The sequence below is a fragment of the Paramisgurnus dabryanus genome, chromosome 8, assembly GCF_030506205.2.
Source record: "Paramisgurnus dabryanus chromosome 8, PD_genome_1.1, whole genome shotgun sequence".
Taxonomy (NCBI): Eukaryota; Metazoa; Chordata; class Actinopteri; order Cypriniformes; family Cobitidae; genus Paramisgurnus; species Paramisgurnus dabryanus.
This window is the reverse complement of record NC_133344.1, coordinates 36,695,486-36,720,547: the sequence shown is the minus strand read 5'-3', so window position 1 is coordinate 36,720,547 and position 25,062 is coordinate 36,695,486. Positions and strand designations below refer to the sequence as shown.

At 35.6% G+C, this 25,062-nt stretch overlaps 2 protein-coding genes across 3 annotated transcripts; one reads left to right on the top strand and one right to left on the bottom strand.

Moving 5' to 3' along the window:
- Nucleotides 1–409: 409 nt before the first annotated feature.
- On the top strand, nt 410–22,355 carry LOC135771450 (NACHT, LRR and PYD domains-containing protein 1a allele 5). Of its 2 annotated transcripts, XM_065281696.2 has the most exons (15): nt 410–485; nt 7,420–7,451; nt 9,676–9,708; nt 10,004–10,078; nt 10,617–10,652; nt 10,738–10,781; nt 10,941–10,993; nt 14,247–14,464; nt 14,540–14,790; nt 15,513–15,656; nt 20,633–20,768; nt 20,996–21,046; nt 21,121–21,195; nt 21,270–21,563; nt 21,691–22,355. In XM_065281696.2, exons 1-15 carry the CDS (start codon nt 436–438, stop codon nt 21,717–21,719), a joined length of 1,521 nt encoding a protein of 506 aa, XP_065137768.1. In that variant the 5' UTR covers nt 410–435; the 3' UTR covers nt 21,720–22,355. The 2 variants fall into 2 exon arrangements, with proteins under 2 accessions (XP_065137768.1, XP_065137769.1); XM_065281697.2 differs by lacking the exons at nt 410–485; nt 7,420–7,451; nt 9,676–9,708; nt 10,004–10,078 and adding an exon at nt 11,158–11,212 and having other exon boundaries at nt 10,631–10,652.
- A 165-nt stretch (nt 22,356–22,520) lies between these two features.
- On the bottom strand, nt 22,521–25,061 carry il12a (interleukin 12a). The gene is made up of 6 exons (XM_065280191.1): nt 24,929–25,061; nt 24,665–24,775; nt 23,502–23,543; nt 23,245–23,376; nt 22,947–22,979; nt 22,521–22,852 (listed from the first exon to the last, which is right to left on the bottom strand). Exons 2-6 carry the CDS (start codon nt 24,767–24,769, stop codon nt 22,721–22,723), a joined length of 444 nt encoding a protein of 147 aa, XP_065136263.1. The 5' UTR covers nt 24,770–24,775; nt 24,929–25,061; the 3' UTR covers nt 22,521–22,720.
- Nucleotide 25,062: the final 1 nt, after the last annotated feature.

The window sequence follows — 25,062 nt, the reverse complement described above, 5'->3', positions numbered from 1 at the left end:
CTGGTTCAAGCGTCCAACTACACACGATCGCTTCGTTCGCATCTGGTGTAAACACACAGGAAAAATAAACCATATCAGTGGGTTTTACTGTTGGTGTGTTTTCGTTGTTGCCAATACAGTACACTTCAAACAAGACTGTTCATTAGTTTTATGATTTAACTAACATAATCCTGGTTGCTGTTCAGTTCTTGATTATTTTATTCAGCGTGAATGCGTTTTAAAATGGTTTCTAGACGAATGAATAATACCTTAATCCTGTAGAGCTTTACACTTTTAGAGTCGACTGTGAATACAGAGACAATGCAGAGCAGCAGTTCTTCTCACTGAAGCCGCAGCAGACCGTTCCCGCCACTTCCTGCTGCTGCAGATGCGCGCGACCTCGCGCGCGTGTGTGTGTATGTGTGTGCGCGCGCTCCCGAGTGTGTATGGGAAATAATGGTAGCACACATGGCACATTATGGAGAAACTGCAGAACTGGATGACAGGTGAGTGTCCCTCGGTATCTGGCGATAACTGAACGTATTCAGATGAGTTCGTGTTAGTTTGATAAAGGATTTCATCATCATCATCCTCTGTGTTATGCGCGGACAACATAAACAATGAGCGCGTGGAAGCGATGCACCACAGTAAAGTGAAAGTATCGCAGTAATAACTTAAATCTGTTGCTTTTTAGTAATAATGATTTATGTAAAGTTTAATTCCTGGTAAAGACTTTGTATGTATGGACTGCTGGTGTATCTTAAACACGCGAACACTAACGTCAATGAGATCGCGCTATATTTTAATATACTCAATATATTTTTCTCTTAAATTAGTTAACGTTACTTTATTCAACAACAACAACTAAATTAAAAACAAACCGACAGGTTATCGTCAAATCTCGTTTATGCAGGAAGAAACTACCTGGATGCTAACTAGTTAACCCCTACTACGGCCAAGGTTTGCCTTATGTATATTCATTACGTAAGATGACGTCACGTATTATCTCTAGTATGGTGAAGGCTCATAAATATTAATGAGGTAATATGAAACCCATAGCTTTACAATGGAAATGACCTTTTGTAGAGTGCAACAATACAAATGCAATGAGAAAACCAGGAAGTTATATAGATCATAATAGAAGCTTATATATATCGAATATGATCATAATAATAGATTACTTGTCAATAATGTCAGTTAACATGCAATAATTGAGTGTAATTCATATTTATTACATAGTAATATAACATTGTTTCAGTATAGTTGATCATAATGCTATTATCATGTCTGCTGGCTATAAGAAGTGCACACATATATGCAGTATTCTAGGTATGAATCTTTCTGCGGCTCAGTGGGTGGAGCATTGAGTTAGCAACGCAAAGGTCATGGGTTCAATCTCAGGGAACACTGCGAGCACTACAAGTCGCTTTAGATAATTGCCTCTATCGATTGCATAAATGTGATGATGTGCGTTATTAAATTTTGTTGAATGTGTTTCTGCCTGAGAATGACTCAAAGTAACACATAACTAGCATTGTGTGTGATTGTATTGTAACATATAAGTTTGGTTCCAAAACCAGATAACTTTTTTCAAAATTATAGTTTTTTGATCGTGCATTCCAATTAAAGATATAGCGGAAAAAATTCCCACATTTTTGAAAAGAACCGCCCTCTCCACCGTTTTAAAAAATGTACATGCGGATCACTCTACCTGATCTCGAGAGAGAACGCCTATTAAAAGTGTGCACGAGCTTACATCAACTTTTACTAGTACTAGCAGTGATTTCAAAAAGGATTTCTCCAAAAAGCATGCAAAACTTTACTTGTCGAGTAGAAACTTCGAGACTGAGGCATTAGTGGGAAGCCCAACCTGTGTTTTTACTGCAAGCCAATGTGTGAAACATTCTCCCAAAAACACTCTGGTCTTGTTTCTTTCTTCAGATGCCTTTCTCTTCATTTCATACAATTCGTAGACACTTTTTCTCTTGCGACCCTCAGACATTTTGAAAAAACACGGTGATAACGTCGAAATTCAATGAATGGCTGAAACCGTAGCTCACCACACACATATACACTTGAAAGTGCGCATGTGCAGAAGGCAAAAACTACACAGGGACGAGCACGTACAACAGCCTTACGTAAACATATCACCAGAATGATTGACAACTAGGAGGACCAATAGCCTTAATGATCCACCCGGAAAAAGAAAATCCTCTGCAATACCTTTAATATCAATCAAACATGGTTCGTTTTGATTTAAGCCTTCATAACAAAAATATAGCTAAGTAGCAAAATAAAACACAATAAAAACATGATAACATAATAGTTAGTAAGTTATAGCAAGTTAGGCGAATCGTAGCTATGCCACAAATTTTATTTAAGTGTCATGCACTCATAGGTGCCCAGCCCACATGGCTATAAGTGTGTTTTGGTAGTCGGCCCGTCTCCTTTTCCAATGCGTTTTTCAAACATCGTGGACTCCGCCTTTAAGTAAGGGATAATGTAGAGGCAGCCGGTAGTTATCGGGAAATAAGCCCCGACAGTGTGATCAGGACCCGCTTATTACACGGCTACTTGCCACATAAGAAAAAAAACTCGACATGAATATGAATTTGAAACATTTTATTGGCATATTTGTTTTAAATTTAAACATTTTATCCTTCCGCGAAACTTTGCACAGATGCATAAAATGATCGTAATACCTTATTAAGATCCTCTGCTTCATACTTGTCTGTCTCCATTTTCTCTCTTTTAGCCAGTCTTTGAGAAGTTTTAATGCCCATTCTGTATTTTTTTGTGTGTTGGCTTCGTAGCTGTCATGCTCTATTTTGTCAAGTTCAGTCTCAGTAAGCTCTCTGTGTGTCTTGTCGTTGTTCGTTCTTCTATCCACTGTTTAAATGTTTTGTTTTTTCCGTACATGTTAAAATGAATGTCAAAATGTTGTGGTTGTCCAGTGTTTGTCACAAGATTGCGCCAAACAGTAATCTTTATTGGCACAGAGCGATTTAAATCGTACAAGTAGTACCGGCTATTAAGGGTGTCACGATTTCGATTTTAAATCGAAATCGATCGAAATTAAGTCCCATCCTCGAACTTCGAATTAAAAAATGGGATCGTCGATGCTGCCACGCCCCCATGTCACGTCCGGTCGGCTTACCAAGCGGGGAAAAACCTCTCAGATATTTATATTTTAAACACGAGGTATGTATTAATACTTGAAATGCATATAATAAACAGGATTACTACCTACTGATCTGCCTTCGGACAGAGCGCAGCTCTCTGCACGTGCGTGAGAATGAGGCGCCAAGATGCAGCAGATTATATTTCAAACAAAAGGGACAGTTTGCCACAGCTCGCATGAAACGCATAAAACCGAACAAATAGGTAAGGATTACTACTATTTTAGTTTATGTTTAGACTTCGGACAGATGCGAGAGCGCGTGCCGTGCACATGAGACAGAGAGAAGCGCAGCTGCTTGACGCGCTGGATTTATTTCAGATGCTTGTCCAAGACGTGCGCATTAAGTCCATCTGCGTGCAAGAAGGAATCCTCTACAAGTTCTCTCGCGTAAAGTGAAGCCCAAAAACACCCATGCGAGGAAAAGCACGCAATGTGTATGTTAATGTGTAACTATAATAATAATAAATATTAATGGCATAGCATTTTTTGTCTTTCAAAAAATCGAAAATGTAATCGAATCGAGGATTTGGAGAATCGTGACACCCCTACCGGCTATGCGTTATTACTTTGGAGCGGTTATTATTTGAAAAGAACGAACCTGCAAATGTCTCAACTGACCAATCAGAATCAAGCATTCCAGAGAGCCGGGTAATAAGGGGTGGTATTATCCTATTCTGACATCACAAGGGAGCCAGATTTCAATTACCTATTTTTTACATGCTTGTAGAGAATGGTTTACTAAAATTAAATTACTGGGTTGATCTTTTTTTACATTTTCTAGGTTGATAAAAGCTCTGGCGACCCAATTATAGCACTTAAACATGGAAAAAGTCAGATTTTCATGAAAAGTCCCCATTAAATTGTGTGGTTTAACTTGTGAATGGAATACCCAGTTCTCGCCATGAATATAGCTCTAGATGCTGGAATGATAGATGATAGGTACAAAAACAGTTTTGCCATTCCAACGTACATGAAAGTAATAATAATATAGAAAATAGGATTTTAGTACAGTAAATGTAAATATGATGACTGACAACTTGTTTAGATTAAAGTAATACCTGATCACAAGTTACATTTGCTTTAGGATGAGCAGATCCCAACACGTTTAGATCACAAACACGTCTATACTTGTCTTCTTTATGTCTATCTGGTCAATATTCAAAAACAGGTCACACATGTGAATGCAAATTGTAACTGAGGCCTCAGGCAAACTCTACATCATTCAATAATTAGTTTCTTTACAAAGACTGCATTATAGTGAAACAATCCATACAGACATGAACATGAACACATATAATCCTGTACTGATGTATACAATCACATACCTCAAACACTCAACAGACCAACATTTTACTTCAGATGAAAGGCAGCATAATTGAGCACACAACAATATACAACACTGTAAACAACAAGAGCATTTAATAAGATTACACAGGGGTTTCATGACACTAATAAGAGCAGCACAATAAGTCAAATTTATGTTGCTATTATTATTACTATTAATTTAAATATTATTAGTAGTAGATGTATGCATGAATTAAACAGATGTTAAGTCTGTGTGTGCTGAGTGCTTTAGAATAGGAATATAGCTATAGAGTAGAGAGTACTTTTACTTTAAATAGTAATATCTTGTCTGTCTTTTAGACATTATCCACTAGATACAACTAGCGAATATATATATTTATTGTCTGTCTGTCTGTCTGACAGTGTTATGATAGAGCTGGTTGGTCGGTGTTAGGGATGGGATGATTACCGGTTTCACGGTAAACCACGATAAAATGTCCTGACGATTTGTATTGTCGTTTAAAATTTAATTATCATTACAACCATTTTTCAGAATCAGTTTGACGCAGGCGCGCACATGCAACATAGTTTTTTGCACAAGAAGGCATTTAAGGGATAATGTATTGTATTCATTCACTGTAAACTTATTAGACTGATTTATTTATTTACCACAGAAATCATTTCAGGGACATGAAATATTAAATTGTGATTTTTAAAAATAAAACTTTTTTATGTTTTCAGTGTGTGTATCAGTTCTTTTTCCATCTCATTTTAACAAAACCATGCTAATATTGATAACCGTGATAACTTGGTCACTATAATCATGATATGACATTTTCATACCGTCCCATCCCTAGTCGGTGTAGATTCTCTGATGTTCATGTGATAACTGAATCTTAGTTTTAGGGAGTGGTGCTGACACTAGAACAACATTTCCTGCAATTAAATCTCAAGAGACAGTCAGAGAAATGTGTTACATAGGATGTCATTATACTATCAACATAGGCTATTGTTGTAAGTTTCAACAACACCAAGAACAACTGAGCATGGCCCATTCTCTCTAAAGCACTCAGCACACACAGACTTAACATCTGTTTAATTCATGCATACTACTACTACTACTAATAATAATAATAATAATAATAGTAATAATAATAGCAACATAAATTTGACTTATTAGTGTCATGAAACCCCTGTAATCTTATTAAATGCTCTTGTTGTTTACAGTGTTGTATATTGTTGTGTGCTCATATACATATACATCAGTACAGGATTATGTGTTCATGTCTGTATGGATTGTTTCACTATAATGCAGTCTTTGTAAAGAAACTTGTTATTGAATGATGTAGAGTTTGCCTGAGGCCTCAGTTACACTTTGCATTCACATGTGTGACCTGTTTTTGAATATTGACCAGATAGACATAAAGAAGACAAGTATAGACGTGTTTGTGATCTAAACGTGTTGGGATCTGCTCATCCTAAAGCAAATGTAACTTGTGTGATCAGGTATCACTTTAATCTAAAAAAGTTGTCATCATATTTACATTAACAGTACTCAAATCCTATTCTCTATATTATTATTATTTTCATGTACGTTAAAATGGCATAACTGTGTTTGTATGATCATCTATCTTGTAATAAATGACTAAATATACCTAGTTTATAATGATCCACACTAATAGAAGTGAAGAGATTAGGGCTGCAACAACTAACTTATAAAAATCGATAATGACATTTGTGGACAACGAATTTTATAATCTATTAGTTGGTCTGTGACATCACTTGCTCGCGCACCACCGCCGGACTGAGCAGACACGCATGCGCTTTTCATACAGTGCCAGTTGTTGACTTATAATTAAAGTAAGGGGGAAGTTTAAGTTTTTATTATTGTAACAATACATGTGTATCACTTCCATCATAATGGCTAATTTATTTAGTTAATAATGAATAATGTTAATCCTCATTAAGGGACTAAAGTTGAAGGTTAAAGTGAGTTCATTAATCTCTGGCAACATTTCCTCACCAGCATATCCCTAAAGACTCAATGAGTTTTATTTATTGTTTTGACATTTAAAGATGTTTTACTATTTAAAAACTGCACAAACTTTTTATTGAAGGCTTAAAATATCAAAATTAAAAAGATTATATTAGTAAAACTCTTTATTAGTGTGTACACTTTTAAAAGTACACTTTTACACATGATTACCCTAATTTAGTACCTTATTTAGCTATAATAAGGGGAGAATCGAGCTGAGTTCATATTTAGGTTTTTATCCGATTAGTCGAATAATTGAAGAAATAAACAATTGATTATGAAAATTATCGTTAGTTGCAGCCCTAAGAGAGAGTAATATCAGACAGTGTGTGTTGGGTCCATCTATTATTGTGATTTCTTCTTACACCCATGTATTTAATGTGCTAGTCTGTGAGGGCCTAAAATCATTTTAGAAATCAATAAATCTATTGAACGTTAATGTTAGTGTTTAGTAAATTTGACAAAGTAAATTTGAGTGTGGTGGCACTGGTATTATTATTGATGATTATATAATTAATATATATTATTGATGAATATAACGTGAAAAGGAGCTACAGTACATCTATCACCTCAAATAAGTAAACTGATACTTACAGAATCATTATTATTAGTTATTAATCATTATTCCTTTAATTATTATGTTACCGAAAACACAAAATGAAAAGTTTGGTGACAAATAAAATAAAAAGTTTGATTTTGTCTTCTTCTGCTTGATGATGTATATTTTTTAATGAAATAAATGACATTCATTAGTTTATTTAAAAAAAAAAAAAACATTATTCAGTTTTTTTTAGATGATGTAGTTACAGTACTTTACCACCAGTGGGCACACAAGACCATGCTTACACCTACAGTAAACCTTCAGCTTTTAATCCAAAGTAAATAAACATCACTGATGTTGCACTTTGATTTTTTGATAGATTGTTTATTTGTTTTTCAGGAATGGAGATGTTTCACCATCGAATCTGAAGGGTGAGTGTATTATTTATTTACAGTTTAAATAAAACATGATATGTTTTGGTCTACACATATTCAAACATTATGTTAGGATAAATACTTTTTCTTATTCTTATTTTGTCTTATTTTGAGTGTCAAATGTGTAGTTTACCGTATAACAGCACTGAATCTGATACTAACTTGTATTAAGTACACATGTTAAGTATGGCTTTGGCTCTATCCTTTTAAAAAATATTTAAGTTAGATGAATATTTTTTACACAATCAACACACATCTCTGCTACACATGAACACTTAAAGTTTGTTTATATCAATGCATATAAATAGATTTTTTTTAAAGGGCTTCATAATTAAGACAAAAATGATAATTGTGAGTTATTTCTCCTGATATTGTATTAAGAGTTATCATTTTGATGAACCGTATTTACATTGTTTTCATTTTCATTTCATATTAATTTCATTATCATTGTATACCGGAGGCCCAGCTATCAGTTACTAGGAGTTGCTGACATGTTTTAAATGGTGTTATGTTTTAGGTAACAAGACAGTGATTAAAATAATATAAGGTTGGATTTGATGACTTACACACCCAACTCAGAAATCGAAAAAAAACATAAGATAAAGAAAATTTACTTTCATGCCTTCAAAACACTCTTTGTTCAATATCTTAACCAAAACACATTAAAACTTTTCACAGATTCACAGGAGATCCTCTTCTGGCAGTAAGAGAAAAAGACCATTTATTAATATGTAAAAGATATGTATTAATATGTAAAGTAGCTGTGTTACAATTAACCCTGCGTTAGGTTGTGCCCCTATTTTATTGAGTAAGTGCACTACAAGAGCACTTTAAAGGGATAGTTGTTCACTCAAAAATTAAAACTTTGTCATTATTTAGTTTCCCTTGTGTCGTTTGAATCCCCAATCACGGGAAAATGGCACATATGATTATCCTACGCCCACCACCTGACTTTTTAAAAGAAATAAAATAAACCAGATTTTTTATTTCATTGATGCAGATTAAATTACCCAACAGTATATAAAATGTATTAACCTTAGAAATATACAGATGTATAAAAATGCAACATGCACAATATTGCAGCCATAATATTAATTTACATCAATAAAACATCATTTATAGTAAAACAGCGACAAGGACATTTTTATTTAACTACAGTTCTGAATGTTTATTTCAAAATACCCAGACGTCACAGACGCGCATTAAATCTTAGCCGAGGCCGTGAAGGATCCATCTATGGGATCAGGGAAAATGAAGCCCATGTGAAGGAGCCTTTGTATTGGAACAGCCTTCGTCGTGATCTGGTGACATAATTGGCCTTTAAAAACGGGAATTTGGGATGCACCCAGTAATGTGAGAGATGAGAGGAGGAATGGAGACCCCCAGTGGTCTATACAGAAATAACACTGCCATCACTCCTGCTGTCTGAACTATAATATGAATCACTCTCTTTAACCTTTAATAGACAATAGGTCATATAAGTTCTGTGGTTGTAAATGTAAATGTGTCTACAGTAAGTACAAACACAAAATCACAAGTCAAGTACAAATCACAAGTCAAACTGACTTAATATAAAAAGATGAATAAATAATGAGAATTACAAACAAAACCTCTGCTAATGTGTATCCTGAATATAATGCCACAAAAATCATTTTAGAATATACTAATGCTCCTAAAACAATACTTTACTTTTTATTAAAATGTGTGCGTGTGTGCACGTGCGTGCATGAATATGTGTGTGCACGTGCGTGCGTGCATGAGTTTATGTGCTCTGGACTGTGCTGCTTTCACTTGTGGTTTTGATGTGTAATATAAGTCAGAAGTGGTTGCTTGTTGTCACTCTAAATTTACAATAAAAGCAGTGAAAATGTAATTTTTTTCATGACAAGCCGGGAGTTTTCACATGATGAGACATTATGAATTGTATGACTGTTGAATAAAGTTGATGTGATAGTGATGTGTGTGAAATGAGATTTATAGTTGTTTATAGATGAATGTAATGCAATGATGGGTCTTTCCCAAACAATGCCTGAAAACCCCAGGACTCATCCACACAGGCACTACAGAAATTATTAACATTATTCCCATTTACTTTTCATTTTATTAAAGCACTGATGAAAAGACAAATAAGCATTTTAACCACAGCTATGAAGTTTAACTGAACTCATCAGATATGGTATGTGTGGTAATAAAGATAAATCTGTGTGTTTATTATTTACAGGTCATCCTACAGAAAATCATCACAGCGCTTCAGGTATCAGATAAGTTTACTGCACAATTCAAATCTAATGACACAAATTCAAATAACAGTAAATATTTCTGCTAGAAGTGTGCGTATGGACAAATTTGATTGTAAAGTGTGCATACGCAAAAATCCACCACAAAGTCCAAAAGTACACACAATCAAATTACAGAAACTCAAATTTATTAGTACAAAAGAACGAGCTCATATTACAATGCAGTATCACTTGTTGTTATACATTTACAGTATGTCAGATAATTGATAGATTATATGTAATAGTTGCTCGTTTTTCCTCTTGTGTGTTAAGATAATACAGATTCATCCGTTGAGAGCTCAGATGAAGATGATGAGGAAGAGTCAGATGAAGAAGAGAAAGATCCAGGTTTCACACTGAGATTTCTGATATATTTTTGCTTTTATCTGGGTGTCCTATAAACCCTATGAAATAACATTAGATATTATGGGGCGGTTTCCCGGACAGGGATTAGACTAGTCCTAGACTAAAATGTAAGAGATGTCCAAACCGAAAACAACTTGCACTGACATATCTTAAAATATATTAGTGCCCTTTGTTTTGCCTCAAAATGCACACAAGTAATGTTTTTATTAAGGCATGTTTGTTAAAACTAATTATATTTCCTAAATAAACTAAGGCCTAGTCCTGGTTTAAGATAATCCCTGTCCGGGAAACCACCCCATTATCTTATAAATTTGTCCCAGACTGAAAAACCCAGATTAAGTCATTGTGATTTATATGCATAAAATCATCAGATTATTCAATGGAAATATAATCTTGATATCTTTAATATATTGACTGAGTAAGTTCATGACAAATATTGAAATCAAACTTCTCATGGTTAATAAATGTGAAGGCTTTGTGGATCTTCAGGACAAATGTTTGATTGTTGTTGTGTTTTCAGATTCAGACAGAAGATGTAAAGCAGAAGATCTCAGTGGTAATGTTTCTCCTGTTTGTCTGTCTGTAGTCAGATCTGAATCTTAACTATGAATGACTGACGCTAACTCTCATTTATCTCTCAGGTGAGACACAGACGTCCTGCTGTGATAAATGTAAATCTCTGAAGGTGAGTTTTATTTTCTTCATGTGATCTAATAATGGCTTTATGAAATTAAACTGGTTTGATAAATTGTTTACTTGCTCACAGAAAATTGTTTTTTCTTCTGAATCTAATAATTTATCGTGAAATTAATGCAAATGCGAAACTGTTATTTTACCTTCCCAGAATCCCAAAAATGAACTTGTGACCCCCAGAAAACTCTCCAGAGATCGTCTGCAGTATGTTCTTCTATTCATTGTACCTCAGTATTACCACAGTACTTCAGTTATCTCTGATTCTCTTCTTCTGTAGCACCAGCATCACTCTTACAAAACACAATCATTGTAACGTTTATAAACTCTTTCAGTTCTTTCTGCTTCTCAGTTTTCTATCTGATTGGCAGTGGCAGCCGGTGACTTCTTTTTCGAGGGCACACGATGCGAAGATCGTCACAACATGTATGTAGCCCGTCATGTGTGTGGTTCATCATTTAAAAATGTGTTTGGCGCATCAAGTGAACCTATGTGCATCACGTGTCATTTCAAAATAAGTGCCTGCTGCAGACGCGTCTTAAGGGTTTATGATAAAAGACACATATTTAAAATTTGCGGCCCTTGGAAGAGCAGTCACCAGCTGCCACTGCTGATTGGCTAAAAGGCTTTTCCATCCATGCAATATTCCACCAGTGTCATCACGCGAAGCGTTTCATGGAGGTGAAAATCAAGTTTTTGTTGTTATTATATAAATGACCTGTGCTGGCAAAATGAGTAATAATGTGCAACGTCTAATTTTGGGCAAGAGGCAAAAGAAAGTATAAATGTATTAAAATTTATGTTTTCATAAAAAAAAGTACATAACTCGTCAATTAACAGAAAACGCTTCCCTGACAATGACGAGAATTTCCGGTTTTCCGCAATACCGCTATTATCCACAAGGTGGCTACTTACGCAACTTATACAACCTGGTAGTAGCGCCTCATGTGAAAGATAAAGAACTCCGTGTATGTTTTAAAGATCGCTCTGCATCTGATCTCTATCAAAAGTCCTTCACAAAAATGGAATTATCTCAGCTTTTTGCTCAAAATTGGGTGTTTTTGAAGAAACCTACCCATAATTGATAGGTGATAAAAAGAGAACTAATGAAGGTAGGATGAAAGGGTTTTTTTTGTTTGAAAGCAGAGGGTCTGTTCTTTCATTTGATATGCTTATATATTTTAAAATAACTATTTTTTTGGAAGGCATCAAACTTTTGTTCAAAATCATGAAAAATGGTGGCGCTGGCTGGCAACTTTTAAAAAAAAATGCTGGCGGGGAAAGAGTTAAGCTCTCGTCCAGCGATCCCAATGCTATAAAAGTCATTAAACATCTGAAAAGATCTTTATTTTTAGGTGTACCGTCCTTAATGCTAATACACTTGCCTGTCTGACATTTTGGTTTCGGTTTTCAAACATGCAGGAATTATAAAATAAAGTGCAGGACTTGCTTTATGTTAAAATAGTTATTTAGAGTGATAAGACAGGAAAACGATCTTCCTCACGCTGACTGACAGATCCGAAGCATGCTCAGCGGTGCGAGCGGGCATCCCCAATAAAAAAATCGGTTTTGACAAGAATTCATACAGATATAATCTGTTATGTTTTAAAGGGGTCATAGGGTAAAAAAACGGACTTTCTCCATGGTTAAGTGCTATCATTGGGTACCCAGTGCGAAAAGATCAACCCAATAACATTGTTTCGATAAAAAAAATTTGTGCAGGCATGTAAAAATATTAGGTCATTCAGATAGCAAGTATAAAAGTAGCAAGTCTTATAATTTTATTCAAAAGATTTCATAATATGACCCCTTTATTGAATGTTTGGTTAGCTGTTGAGGAAAAATATCTGATGTGTAACATTATATTAGATTTTTGGATTACAGTATATCTTAAAGCTGTCTGGCTCAATGTCAATCAAACAATAAAAGTAAGAAAACTGTTGAACATACATTTTTCTTACAGTATTGTTGTCGCTTTTGAAAACTCAAAAATCTTTAACTCGATTCTATCAACTTCAAACCAGTGTAGCTCTGTCATGTTTTTGTCAGATTTCAACAAATCATACATCGATTTAAAATATAAATAACTCAGTTTTGAAAATGTGCTCATTCTGACTCATTTTGCCAGCACGGGTCACATATTATATTTTAGTTTTTATTTACCAAATTGTTACGCATACCTACAAAGTTCTAATATCAGTATTGAAAAAGCCTTTCTGAGGTAAAATGATTCGAGCTCATAATGAGTAATATGCCTGACCGGTGCTTTCTAACCAGATCCATTTATGGTAAAATGCAAATGTACTGTACAGTATGTGTGATCATTACAGTAGGCTGGTGTCTAAGAATACATGTTGAATTGTAGGACTAGGGCTGATCCAAGAGATTAAGCACAGAAGAAAACACATAACACAAAGAACATGAGATGACTGAAAAACAAATTCAAACTGTGACACTACCAAAAACACAAAAGTGTTATAGTGGGTGAATACTCCACAAAGAGCAGAAACGTATAAGGCAAACATGTACATATAAGTATACAGTGTACTAAACATTATACAGGATACAATATAACGAGTCCAGTTCAGCCTTTGAAAATCAATCTTTTGTTTTTCACATTTCTATCAAACACTCCTATAGTTTCTCCAGGACCATAAACGATATGAGCTTCAGTGGCTATGTTTACATGCACAAAATTGGGTCAATCCGACTGAATTTAATCTCATTGAAGGTTACAACAATACAGTTTACATGCACCTTAAACATTGCAATCTGATTTTAATGTTTGTTTGCATGTACATTCTGTATAATCCAAACCAATCATCTGCACAAGCGCACAGCCAGGGTTGCCAGATTTATGTATCAAAAGCATCCCAATGACTATTCACAGTCCAAATACCAATAACTAATAAACTAAATCCTTTCATCTTTAACCCGCATGAACTCAATTTCATGCTTTATCTCTGGATAAAAGTTAAGTTGGAGAAAGTTGTTCTTAAGAAGTTTTCAGATATAGGTAACGTTAATGAAAACACACTTTTTATTAAGACATTAACACTGCAGAATGTACATCACTTGACCCAACTATCTTAATAATGAGTGTTGCCATTGCCTTGTTATTGCATGTTTCTGTGACGTAAATTGGATGTGATATAAGGTAAATATTAGACGTGAACTTAAGCACAAATGTTCTGCGCATGTGCACAATGCATTTTTGCATCCGATTGAGAAAATACTACGATTCACAGATTTACGTGCATACTTTTCTACTGATCGGATCACAGATCAGACTACACCACCCCTTTCAATACGAACGAAATTTGCCTTCGTTCAACCTCAATTGTAGTGATCAAGGTGTTTATATGTAGGCTTTTCTATACGATTTATCCATCAATACATAAAATTTTGCATGTAAATGTAGCTAGTGTGAACATCAGGTCTGGTTCTTCTCTGTTTCAAGAATACACCTGGATGCTGAAGGTGTATATGAATGCACAGACACTGGACTGGTGTTTGAGGTCTCACAGCGGGTGAAGATCACTTACTGCGTTCTCTCATGGAGTAAATTCAGCAGCTACCTGACCGACGGGTGGAAATTTGCTGGACCTATTTTTGACGTCGACTGTGATCCATCGATTCTCAAATCAGTTCAGTTCCCACACTCGCTGTGTCTGGCAGGTACAAAGATTAATTGGTTTAAACTTTATTTGAAGTCTTTCCTGGTTTCTAATATCTTCCTGACGCTTTCGGCAGATGAGAAGAGCGATGTGAAGTTCAGCGTTCTTCATGTGAAGAACCAGAGGGGTCTGATTGAACCTTCTGCCGATCATTCGGGCAGTCACGTCAAATGGACTGTGTCGTCTCTTTCACCTGTGGGCCCGGTCGTTCAGACATCTAAACCGGCAGAGCATCACGGTGTGGTGCAGGTGTTTAAAGAGGTCGGCCGTGAGAACTCTTTCTCATTCAGAGTTTATCTGGCTGGCAACAACTGCTCCGACATCAAGGTGAGAAAACACTTTTTTTTATTTATATACTTGTCTGTACCCCTCTGCATTTACTGTAAAGATGCTTTGCTACAAAAGAGAACTGAAAAAAAGTGCAATAGAAATTACAGGGGAAGTAATAGGGACTGTGAAATTAATAGATGTGATGACATCATCATTGTGTAGTAAGATGTGTTTGTCTCCTGTGTATTGCAGAAGAGTCATAAGAAATGCAATCTTTGACTCAACAGGATTTGGTCTGGTTAATTACTCGACCGTGTTGCACGAGACTAAGTGTCATGAATGAATATGTGATCTGTATCTCTGGCCTGTCTTGAGTATCAATTACAGTCAGAAAATCACGCTAAAACTCCACGACATCAAAGATAACCAAAAATTATAGACACCCAAATCTGTGTAACCTAATCTAACCTGCCACTGTCAGTAAATACTGTATTAAACAACTCTCCTGCTTACAAATCTGCCATGTGCCTCAGACGAATTTACTTTTCTACATTTCTAGCATCTTACAGTCAGTGCATTTATAATACACACATCTGATTCTCAGTCAACACATCAAGAACTATTTTGCTGCTAATGCAATGCTTTCACGGATATTCATCACAACATCACCTCATCATGGAGGAAATGTTGTTGTTTTTATTTCTTAATTCCTGATTAACTTTTCATCATCAGTAGATACTGTAAATACTGTGTAAATAAAGCTTCGTCACTTCTCATAGGACATCAGAAAAGCTGTTCGACGGGCAAACAACTGCAAGAATAACAAGAGATATGTGCCAGTAGACAAGCCACCTACATGTATACTAGAGGAGAACAGACGATATCGACTGAGCAGTGAACCTGTGGGTCACATCACACCAGAGGTACCACAACACACCTCATACTAAAGCTGCACCATTATGACAAAAATCATAATCACCTTCATATTGTAATTGTGATTATTATTATTATTAAGTTTTGAAATGTTTTAACTCTTTGTGAAGCAGCTGCATGGTAAATTGTAAACATTCAACAATAAATAATACAATGTAAATAACAAATAATTATGGGAGTTATGTTGTTAGTAAAAAAAATCCAAAACTATTGGCTAAACGACACGGCAGCTTATCAATTTTAAAATCTCTGATTCACCCAGGATGGGTGCCTACATTCTCTGATGCAATTAACATCATCTTAACATCAATTTTATATCAGAATTAAAAAAAATTGAAAGTTGAAAAGCAATTATACTGGTCTACGAATCGCAGATTTTGTGTTTTAACATTTTTTTTGCAATGAAAGTGGCGATGATAATGCATTAATATACTTAATTAAGTCAAGATACATATACATATCCGCAAAATGCATATTATTTACTTTTTACAAGTATATTATTGTGAGGAACTGGAGACATGGAACGAGAGAACCCAAGCGCAGACGATATCGGGAAGTGAACATAGAACATTTATTAAATATAAACATGAAAACCAAAAACCCGCGAGGGGGCAACACATGAATTAACAACACTGACTTGACATAAACACTCTGATAAAACATTAAACTGAATGAACACAAAAGACTACATAACATGAAATGATTTCAACACAATGATCCAGCACAAGACAAGAGACAAGAGGAGATTAAATAGGGGAAACTAAACAAGATAACGAGGGCAACACAGGTGAGAGGGATGAACTGATAATGAATAATTAACAGGGAGAACAAGGGGGCGGGACTAGAGACGAGACACCAGAGGCACATGCCACAATAAACAAGGCATGGCCTCCACATGAAACAAGAGACTGTCAGAACTCTGCCACCACTATAAAACATAAATATAAAACAGACTCTCGTGGCAGAGTCCTGACAATTATTACTTTATAACAGGGTTCCCGCGGGGTCTTAAAAAGTCTAAAATTCAGAATGTTAAATTTAAGGCCTTAAAAAGTCTTAAAAACACCCAGATTTTTATCCCAGGTCTTAAATTTAATTTACCCAAGTCTTAAATGTCTTACCTCTTTTCATTCCCAAAAAGCGTTGTCCGCAGAAAATAAAATAGTAATTTAAAACGCTGAAGAACTAACTTAATCAGTGGCGGAGGCAGAAAGTGTATGATGGTGGGTCTTTAAAAAGAAACGTTCCGCCCTTTGTCATAATCCACGCAAATCGTGCCATAAGCTATGTTTCAGGTGTTGTGATCTGACTGTTTACTGTGGGTTTGGTGAGAAACAATCCTTAAACTTAGTTCTGTATAGGCAAAAATCTTTTTCTTTTTAAATTTTTAATTTATAAGCCCGTGGCTTACCTGAGCATTTGCCAGGTTCTGAAACATAGAGGACACAGAAGCGAACAAAAATCAATGCTGCTTTATTGAAAATCAACTTAAACAGTCGAGTCACGAGCCACCAACAGCGTGTCAACTTTAGTGTTACACAGTTTTATATTTTAGACTTTAATATTGCTCTTTGCTGCGATGCACTTGAACCTAACGCGCTTTCCCTTCAGCTCTCCACAAACAGCAGCGATTGGCAGACGGAAAGCAAGAAAGTACCGTAATAAGCCATATATTTCAAAAAAGTGCAATTGTTTTCTTTTAGGAACAATTCAAACTGTTTGATTGCGCAAATGCTTCAGGAGTTACGGTTAAATGAACAGCGGTAGATCAGAGCCCTTTCGCATAGGCAGGCTGCTGCATACGGCATCACCTGGTTTATTTGAGTTAACTGAGCATTACATTTGCAAGTCGTAAGCATATTACAACAATTAACGATTAACTAAGAATAATAATCAATATTTTAAAGTTAATTTCAAAGTTAATATTCTGAAATAAGACCATTTCTGAAATAAGAAATGCGACCCTTCGGAGGCTACAGCCTTCGGATTGAGAAACGGTCTTAGTGGATAACGTTAGCAACACATATCAAACAGCCTTTTAATGGTAAATTTCATTTTCTTAATGCAGATTCATCCGTTATTGTGTAATTAGAGAGGCTATTAAACCTGATGGTGGTATATAGTGCATATTTATGCATAAAACGTATGGGTGGAGTGTTTTTTTGGCTCTGTGATTCTGTATTCAATTAAATGCAATACATTAATTTATTAATAACTTGTTTAATAAAATGCATATATTAATGCTTTTAGGGATTAATAATAATTGAAAGTGATCTTTTGTTCTTTGTATATTTATAAACAGGCACAAGATATATACACAGCACACAGCCAGTTGTACATTAAACATTTTGGGGTGGTTTCCCGGGCAGGGATTAGCTTAAACCATGACTAGGCCTTAGTTTAATTATGACATATAACTAGTTTTAATAAACATGCCTTACTAAAACAATTACTTGTGTGCATTTTGATGTATTTTAAGATATGTCAGTGCAAATTGTTTTCAAGTTTGGAAAGCACTTAAAACTAGTCTTATCCCTGTCTGGGAAACCTCCCCTATAAGCTTACGTACTACAGAGTGTGATGCATTTTAAAGCTTTAAAGTTGTATTAGGCAGTGTAAAACTAGGCACAAACCAGCAGCTTACTGATCAAATATTAGTGAATTTTATTTGTCAAAAAACATTGTTGATAGAATTTTATAAAAATTCTACTTACACATATTAGTGTGATGTATAAATATTGTAAATCAATGCATTTCTTGACTATTAATTAAGAAAAATCACAGCTCTTTGCCTCTAACTCAATGTATTTCAATGGCTCACTATGAGCCATTTTTGGGCTTCCATTGTCAGAAGTCTCTTCCTAAAGGGCTATGGGTAAAATTTGTCGGCGCCAACACTCGTGGTCTAATAGAGTTAAGCATAATGTATTTCCATGTATTTTGATTATCTGTTTTAAAACTGTGTTCATTTTATATTTTTCTATAACTGAATCAATAAAAATAGAAAGTTTTAAGAATTTCTGAGATCATTTGAATGCTTCTAGTAATGTGTCGTGTTGGTCTTAAATTTTACTCATAATGGTCTTAAAAGGTCTTAAAAAGGTCTTAAATTTAACTTGCTGAAACCTGCAAGAACCCTGTTATAAAAAAAAAACCCCTGTGGCACAACAGTGCAGATCATGTTGCAGAATTGTTTCGCTGTAGTTTAAAGAGCAACTATCATCCGATTCACGATTTTAAATTTCCTTTGGTGTGTAAGTGTGTATTAGTACATGTTAACGATCAGTGTTGGGAGTAACGCATTACAAAATATAATATATTACAGTAATATATTAGTTTTTGCTGTAACGCAGTAATATAACGCATTACTAATACAATTTTGGTAATATTGTACTCGTTACAGTCTTAGTAACGCGTTACAACAATGCATTTCAAAATTTGTGCTATTTTTATTTTTGACCAATGCCGTGCGACCAGCATCCACACAGGAAAAAGCTGCGCGTAAAATAGTATGTCTGTTTCCGGGTGCTGTATGCAGTATGTTCATTTTTACTTTAATTTTGTATTTGAACTGCGATTTGGACGCGGTGCGCGTCAAATATAGACACGTATCTTAAAAGCCGCTTCAAGGAAGTCTGCGGCAGTATAAGCATTGACTAAAGTGGCCGCAATCAGGTCCGGTAGTGCCGCACACGCATGCAGTGTAAAAGAAAATTCTGCGAATGATAGCACTAAGTAAAAGCAACTGAAAGTTTCTATCGGTTTCACATGCTGCTTGAACCTCATAAGTAAAGAGACTTTTAGAAAGTCTGTCAGTAAAATCCATATCAGCACCAGCAATGACAAGGTAAACTAACGTTGCTATGGTTACAAACCAAGGTACAAACCCCAAAGTAAACGATGACACGAGTTATCATCTCCAACGTAAATCTCTTTTCTTGGACTCAAACAAACACACAGATTGTAGGCAACAGTTTACTTCCTGGGATTGGTGATGTAGATAAGAGTATATTATGATACAAATCTTTCAAACATGGTAAGGAGCGTCACATTTCTGGCTGACGTCAGATGTATTCAGGCCAATCACAACGTAACAGATTAGCTGGCCAATCAGAGTTTTGTACAAAATCAGTGCGTTTCAGGAAGAGAGGGAAATCTGGAGCTACAAAATTGTACGGTATGTGGAAAATAATGTGTTTTTAACCATAAACCACGCAAACACATTGTATTATACCAAATACACAAAATAACGTTGTTTTTTAGCAATGAAATAGGTGCACTTTAAGTGAAATTACAATTTAATTTAGTGTCTATATCAGCAAAAAAGCATATCATTCATGCACAAATAAATGTAATACTTTCTGAAACCCCGTGGCACAACAGTGCACATCATGTTGCAGTATTGTTTCACTGTAGTTTAAGACCCTGTCTCAACATATTGTAAAAAAATGAAACCAGAGTAAAAATAAGCATAAGGTTAAACTATAATTTGGTATTGCTCTTTAGATCTAACAACTTCTTTGATTATTATTAGCTTTGCTGTAAATATTAAAACTAAAACACATTTAATTATCCTGCAATAAACACAAGGACAAATGATTTTATTCAAAACGTGTTTCTTTGCTATGGTAAGTAAATGTAACAATTCCATCATTAGTTTTTTGTCGAACTCGCGACTGCAAGTGACATCACTGCCAGGAAGCGCATGTGTCGGAGAGTGCAAGTGCAACTTCTGCAGACAGACCCTTCTTGATTCACCAATGTATTTGGTGCACAAACATACTGCAGAATTGCACCGAAATGAGCAGAAATGGACAGCTGTATTTGAGGCTTGTAATTGTTTCACCGGTAATTGTAATCCTGATTCGTTTTTTCACCGGTAATTGTAGTCCTGATCGGCCCTGTCTGATACCCATCTAATACTGTATTCAAATTCTGCTGCTGAACTGTGTGTGTGTTTGTGCAGGACATGCTCTTCACACCGGTCCCTGTTGAAGTGAAGGGATATTTTGAGGTCTTCTTTGAGGAAAATCCTCCCTTCACGCTCTCATTGGCAGACACTCATTCAGGTCACACTGTATGGACTGCCGTCATCAGAGACGGTAACACGCCATCTTTATTCACATCAAACAATATTTACATTAATGACTGATAAATCATATAATAAACCCAGACCCAGGGCAGTGAAATATTTCAACAGTAAAATAATAATATTTGAGATTAAATAATTAATCAGTGATTCTTTTATTTGAAACATTTGGGTAGTGGTAAAAATGTAAGATGATCAGGTCAGCGATGATCTCATGAATCGCATCTCAATCTTTTACAGGAGACTGTGTACACAATCTGGAATCTGAAAACCAACAGAAACCAACACGAGGTGCGTACAGTATCTGTCCTGAATGTCAAGAGCTGGATTTGGACGTTGATGAATGATGAATTATTTCTTTACAGGCAAAAAGAGGCGGAGCAGCGCGTCAGAGGAGGACAACAAGCCCAATAAGAGATCTCGATACTTCGATGAATCAGGTAACATCATACTGATGTACACACAAACACACATCACTGTGAATGTCCGGACTGAATTTCTGTTATGTCCTCAGACTGTAAGAAACCATCGGCCGAAGCTCCTGACCTCACAGACCAGCAGCTCATGCAGGTGGCAAAACGAATGGGAAAAGAGTGGAAGATTGTGGCCATCTCTTATCTGGGTTTCAGTAAACAGGATCTAGAGGAGATCGAGTCGGCCAAAGACGAGGACGTCATTATGTTGAAATTTAACATGCTGGAGCGCTGGAGGCGACGGCAACCCAAAGGAAAAGCGGGAATTCAGGAACTCTATGAATGTTTAAAAGACAACGATGATGTGCCAAATGAGGTCATTGCTGTATTGACTGGTGAGTGATGTCAAGTTGATTCAAACATGCTGTTTTTTTATTTATTTAGTGACACTTACTGTGAAAGTAAGCACCAAAGAGAAGAAAGCTCATGATTTTATGTTTTCTTTGTTTTGTCTTTTCACAGAAATGCTTCAAAATCATTCAACTAAATGAACTTGTCAGTCATGAGATGAGATGAGCCACATTTGTCCAATCAAATGGAGTCACACCAGTATCAACCACTAAAATACCCAGAATCCCTATAAGAGGATTCGACCAATCAGCAGTGGTTGTCATTTTAAACAACCACAGTTTCAGTTGAACATTGAAAGTGAAATGTGTTTTCATCAGTCACATTGATTCGATTCAATTCAACTTTATTTTTATAGTTTACACTCCTGCAGGACATGGATGATGATATTATAATCTGGTGCATTTGAGTTCATTTGTTGCTGGTGTTCCTGTACATTTTTGGAGATCTCTTTTAAAGTTTTGCTGAATTATGAGCCATGATACAGTGCAGACCGTGTCTGTCTGTGGGTTTGATCTCAGATCTCAACACCAGTCTTCACATCTCTTGACACTGAAAGAAGCTGATGAGATCTTTCAGTCTCATGATGTCATCATGTCACACAGCTCTGCGCAGACTGATCGATGTATGACATCACAATAGAGGAAGAGCCAGAGATCATACAGAGCACTTCTCACTGTGAAGTTTCATACATAATCTCATCGTGTATAAAGCTGTATAAACAATCCTAATGATGTTAGTTTCTCAGGTGAATCTTTGAATAGTGAGAAAATCATGACTTTTTTGTAAAATAAATAATTTTGAAATAAAATAAATAGTTTGTTATTTTAAGCCTTTATAGCAAATTTTAAGTCGGACATTATTTTGACTCATTAAAGTTTCACACAAAATAAAATGATTTTTATAAGACAGATATTTTAATAAATAGTTAATAAATAGTGTACCTCATACATGCAAATAAATACTTAGATAAATAGATTAAATAATTAACATACATCATATATAAATATTCCAACTCAATAGCCTCATAACATGTAGCTTATATATTCTTTGCTGGTGTTTCTGTCATCTTTAGTTTGATGTGTTAAATCCTCTACAGTCATGTGATGCGATTGGTGTGTGTCAGTGGTAGACAGTAAATTAATCACTTCCTGTGGTCTCCAGAGGCGACGTAGCTCAGAGCTCTGTTGATAGTGATGGCCCGAACGTGGAAGCCCTTCAGTGTTTTGCACAGGGACACACGGTCATCAAAGGACGAGCCACGCCAAACGGTCCACTTTACACAACACACAAATGTGCATCAGAAATTAGTTTCACTAGAAGATTTTGAGGTTTCGTTTCAATGTGATGTTTAATGATATGGAACTCACCTTGGGCAGCGTTGGACAGCTTTGTTGCAAACACTTCAAAATCAAACAAAATAATATAATATGGTGTTAGTACCCAAAAGTCACGACTTTCACATCAATGAGAGAAAACAAAAATCTTTTTCTGTTATTATTTCCACATCAATGCACCTCAAAAAACACTGGGCTTTATTGCAAGAGAAACACATTTAAAGAAATGTATGAGGTTATCTATAAGCGTTACATACAGGGCATTTGCTTTTAATGATGCACATAGAGCAGAAAGAGTATTGCTATGAGAACATAAAATGCAGTTTCTTACAGTCATGAGGTCTTTTGTAGTGTTCACAACAGGATTCAAATCATTCTTGGCCTGCTGGACATCCTTCATATAAGAGTTCAGTAAGTCATTATAATAACACAGATCATCTCGGATGTTCCTCAGACACTCAGTCTATAACAAATAAAAATAAAATACAAATATCATATCAAAGTTAAAGAGAGAGACGGTGCTGAAATACACACAACACAACGAATTAAAAGAAGCAGCCTTAAACAGCAATCAAGTTTTGATCTCACCTCACTAAATGTCGAGTTTCTTTGGTTGACACATGACACGTTCTGAAATAAAAACAACATTTACTTCTTTATTATGAACTTTAAAAGGAAGTGAAACTACTGTGAAAGACTCAGCAACAGATTGTATTTGCAGTGCAGATTTTAAATTTCTATACAAGATAGGATATAGTCTGTGGTTTGGAGGCCACGGTCCAGGGTGCGTGTGCAATACGATGTCGGCCATGTTGTGTTTGTGATACGATACAGGCTGTAGTTTAGAATATTCATGGGATACGATATAGGCCACGATCTAGCACTTGTTTGTTTTACAATATAGTCCCTGAACTAGTGATGCGGTATATGTCGTGATCTAACGTTTGTATGAAATATGATATAGGCCATGGTCTAGACTATATATGCGATACAGTATAGGCCTAGATCTGGATTTTACATGCAATACGATATAGGCCTTGATCTAGAGTTTATATGCGATATGTTATAGGCTGAGATCTGGAATATATACATAATGCTAAATAGGCCGTGATCTAGAGCGTATATATGCATTACGATATAGGCTGCGATCTAGCATTTGTATGTGATGCAATACAGACTACGGTCATTTATATGTGGTATGATATAGACCATGACCTTGAGCTTGTATGCGATGCGGTATGGGTCGTGATCTAGAGTACATATGGGGTATGATATAGGCCTTGGTCTAGAGTATATATGGGGTACGATATAAGCCGTGGTCTAGAGTATATATGGGGTACGATGTAGACCGTGGTCTAGAGTATATATGGGGTACGATATAACCCATGGTCTAGAGTTTATATGGAATGCGATATAGGCTGAGATCTAGAATATATATTGCATTTATAACAATATGGCAGTGGGCAGGGGTTCTCAGACTTTTTCGGCTCCCCAATGTTTACGGTGAATTGTTTGTAGCCCCACCAAACTTGAAACACATAAAACATATTAAATGAGATAACATAGTGCTGTTGGCAATTAGCCTTAATCTTATTATTATATTATACACAGAAATTATGATAAATAAATGTTTTTTTTTTATAAAATGTCAAATTTAGAGTTAGAGAACCATTGATCTAGGGTATGCGATATAATCTAGATTTACATATGAACACCACCCAGTTCAAAAAGTAAACATCAGTGAGACTCACAGGAGATGTGATGGGCTGACAAACAACTCCTGTCTGAGTGAAGGGATTCATTTGTATTGCCAGTTCAGTACAGTTAAACCCAGCAAACAAAGGATCATTCTTCATCAGTCCCTGTGCAGAACAAAAAGAATATGAACATTAATAAATCTGCAGAAATAAATCACCAACAACCATTATAACAATTATTTAATAATGATCATTCAGACAATCAAATTGATAAGACATTTTAAAGTATTTACATGTGCATTTAAAAAATAATCAAACCTTGTCAATGACATGTGAGAGGTTGGTGAGCAGTGATCGAGCGTGTTGTGAGCACTCGGTGCACTTGTGTATGTTTGATGGTACTGGAGTTCCAATCACAAGAGCCACAACTACACTAAACACAATCACTGTAT